The sequence below is a fragment of the Lepidochelys kempii genome, chromosome 1 (genome assembly GCF_965140265.1).
Source record: "Lepidochelys kempii isolate rLepKem1 chromosome 1, rLepKem1.hap2, whole genome shotgun sequence".
NCBI classification, from domain to species: Eukaryota; Metazoa; Chordata; order Testudines; family Cheloniidae; genus Lepidochelys; species Lepidochelys kempii.
Window position 1 is genome coordinate 1324004 of NC_133256.1, and position 2777 is coordinate 1326780.

At 48.8% G+C, this 2777-nt stretch overlaps 1 protein-coding gene across 1 annotated transcript; it reads right to left on the minus strand.

Moving 5' to 3' along the window:
- Window positions 1–309: 309 nt before the first annotated feature.
- Window positions 310–1302, minus strand: LOC140900068 (olfactory receptor 52R1-like). Its single transcript, XM_073316645.1, has one exon. The coding sequence runs from the start codon at window positions 1300–1302 to the stop codon at window positions 310–312; it is 993 nt and encodes a 330-aa protein (XP_073172746.1).
- Between the last annotated feature and the right edge of the window lie 1475 nt (window positions 1303–2777).

Consider the following 2777-nt stretch of genomic DNA (forward strand, 5'->3'; position numbering starts at 1 on the left):
GAGATGGGACAGTGGAAGCTGCCTTGTGGAAAGAGGTGGGGCTGGGGGCAGAGCTTTGGGGAATAGACTGGGCAGGGTGCGGGTCCTCATGAGGTCCAGTTAAAAATAATTAGAAATGTGGCAATCCTATGAGTTTTACACAGATCAATTCCTCAGTTTGTCACACTGACACAGCACAGTAAGGCCAGGAAAGGATTTGATGTCACTTTGACTGTGCAGTCAGTGATTCAAGGAAGGGGGCCCAGCACCATGTCACCAACCAGCTCTGCACGGAGCTCAATCTCAGATTCAGAGCACATGAAGGAAACGTTAGGCCCCATTATGAATAAAGAGCTGGAGCAGCCTTTCCCGGATCTGTTTTGTCCTCACCCCGTAGATGATGGGGTTTAGCATGGGGGGCATGAAGAGGTACACATTGGCAATGAGAACGTGAAAACGAAGGGGCACATTCTGGGCAAATCTGTACATGAGGGAGATGAAAAGACGTGGGATGTAAAAAGCTAAAATGACACAGAGGTGGGAACCGCAGGTTTCAAAAGTCTTGAGCCGGGCATCCTTTGTGGGGAGGCTGAATATGGCCCTGAGGATCTGGGTATAGGACACAGCGATAAAAATCCCATCCAGACCAATCACACAGAATGTCACAAAGAGGCCGTAGAAAGTACTGACGTGGGTGTTGGCGCAGGCCAGCTTCGCCACGGCTATGTGCACGCAGTACGGCTGGGGGATGATGTTGGTTCTGCAATACGGCCACTGTCTTACCAAGAAGGGATAGCGCAGTATGACCATGCCACTGCGCAGCACCACGGCCAGGCCAATCTTGGCCACCAGGGGGCGTGTCAGGATGGTGGAATGTCTCAGGGGATGGCAGATGGCCACGTAGCGATCCAAGGCCATGGCCACACAGATCCCAGACTCCATCACTGAGAAGCAGTGAGTGAAGTACATCTGGGTGAGGCAGGCACTGAAATTGATCTCCTTGGAATTGAACCAGAAGATTGCCAGCATTTTGGGCAGGGTGGACGTGCACAGGATCAGGTTGGTAACAGCCAGCATGCAGAGGAAATAGTACATGGGCTCATGGAGGCTCGGCTCCGTCTTCACAATGAAGAGGATGGTGAAGTTCCCCAAGACGGCGATGGCGAACATGGTGCAGAAGGGGATGGAGATCCAGACATGGGCTGCCTCCAGGCCAGGAATGCCCAGCAGGATGAAGGTGGAGGGGTTGGTGAATTCAGTTGTGTTGGAATCTGACGTGGAGTAGGAGAGAAGGTGTCTCCTGCTTGTACCACATGTTTCCATGACTTCCTGTATATGCCCAGAGTGATGGTAGCAGTAAAATTACCTGGATGGAGAGACAGTGTTAATATGAGACAATGGACACACTACTGGGGGCTGTTCTCATTGGTGAAGCAGATTGGTCACCCTTCACATACTGAAAAATGATATTTTAAAAATTCAGAGAAATGAACTATGAACAAATAACCTTACTAATCTCAAGTCCATATTTTATGATGCTCCCTGCTTCAATAATTTCCACTCATCATGCTGTGGGAAACCTTACTGTGCACCAGTAGGAAACACAAGTGTGGACACTGTTTATCCATCACTGTTCCTTAGGCCTTGTCTACACTACCAAGATTTTTGCAAAAAAGCAGTTTTTGACGAAGAAACAGTGGGGGTGTACACGCTGCAAAGGCACTTTCAACAACGGAACTGCTCAGTTTCAGTGACAGAATATAATGACGAAGCTTTTGACAAGATCTCCCACAGTATTCTTGCCAGCAAGTTAAAGATGTATGGGCTGGATGAATGGACTATAAGGTGGGTAGAAAGTTGGCTAGATTTTCGGGCTCAACGGGTAGTGATCAATGGCTCCATGTCTAATTGGCAGCCGGTATCAAGTGGAGTGCCCCAAGAGTCGCTCCTCGGGTCAGTTTTGTTCAATATCTTCATAACTGATCTGGAGGATGCTGTGGCTTCCACCCTCAGCAAGTTTGCAGACGACACTAAACTGGGAGGAGAGGTAGATACGCTGGAGGGTAGGGATAGGATACAGAGGGCCCTAGACAAATGAGAGGACTGGGCCAAAAGGAATATGGTGAGGTTCAGCAAGGACGAGTGCAGAGTCCTGCACTTAAGATGGAAAAATCCCATACACCGCTACAGACTAGGGACCGAATGGCTCGGCAGCAGTTCTGCAGAAAAGTACCTAGGGGTTACAGTGGACGAGAAGCTGGATATGAGTCAACAGTGTGCCCTTGCTGCCAAGAAGGCCAATGGCATTTTGGGATGTATATATGGGGCAATGCCAGCAGATCGAGGGACGTGATCGTTCCTCTCTATTCGACATTGGTGAGGCCTCATCTGGAGTACTGTGTCCACTTTTGGGCTCCACACTACAAGAAGGATGTGGAAAAATGGGAAGGAGTCCAGCAGAGGGCAACAACAATGATTAGGGGACTGGAACACATGACTTCTGAGGAGAGGCTGAGGGGACTTGGATTGTTTAGTCTGCGGAAGAGAAGAATGAGGCTGGATTTGATAGCTGCTTTCAACTACCTGAAAGGAGGTTCCAAAGAGGATGGATCTAGACTGTTCTCAGTGTTAGCTGATTACAGAACAAGGAGTAATGGTCTCAAGTTGCAGTGGGGGAGGTTTAGTTTGGATATTAGGAAAAACTTTTTCACTAGGAGGGTGGTGAAACACTGGAATGCATTACCTAGGGAGGTGGTGAAATCTCCTTCCTCAGATATTTTTAAATTCAGGCTTGACAA

Coding starts and splice junctions, on each gene's coding strand:
- LOC140900068 (XM_073316645.1), bottom strand. CDS start 1,302: ATGGAAACATGTGGTACAAGCAGGAGACACCTTCTCTCCTACTCCACG.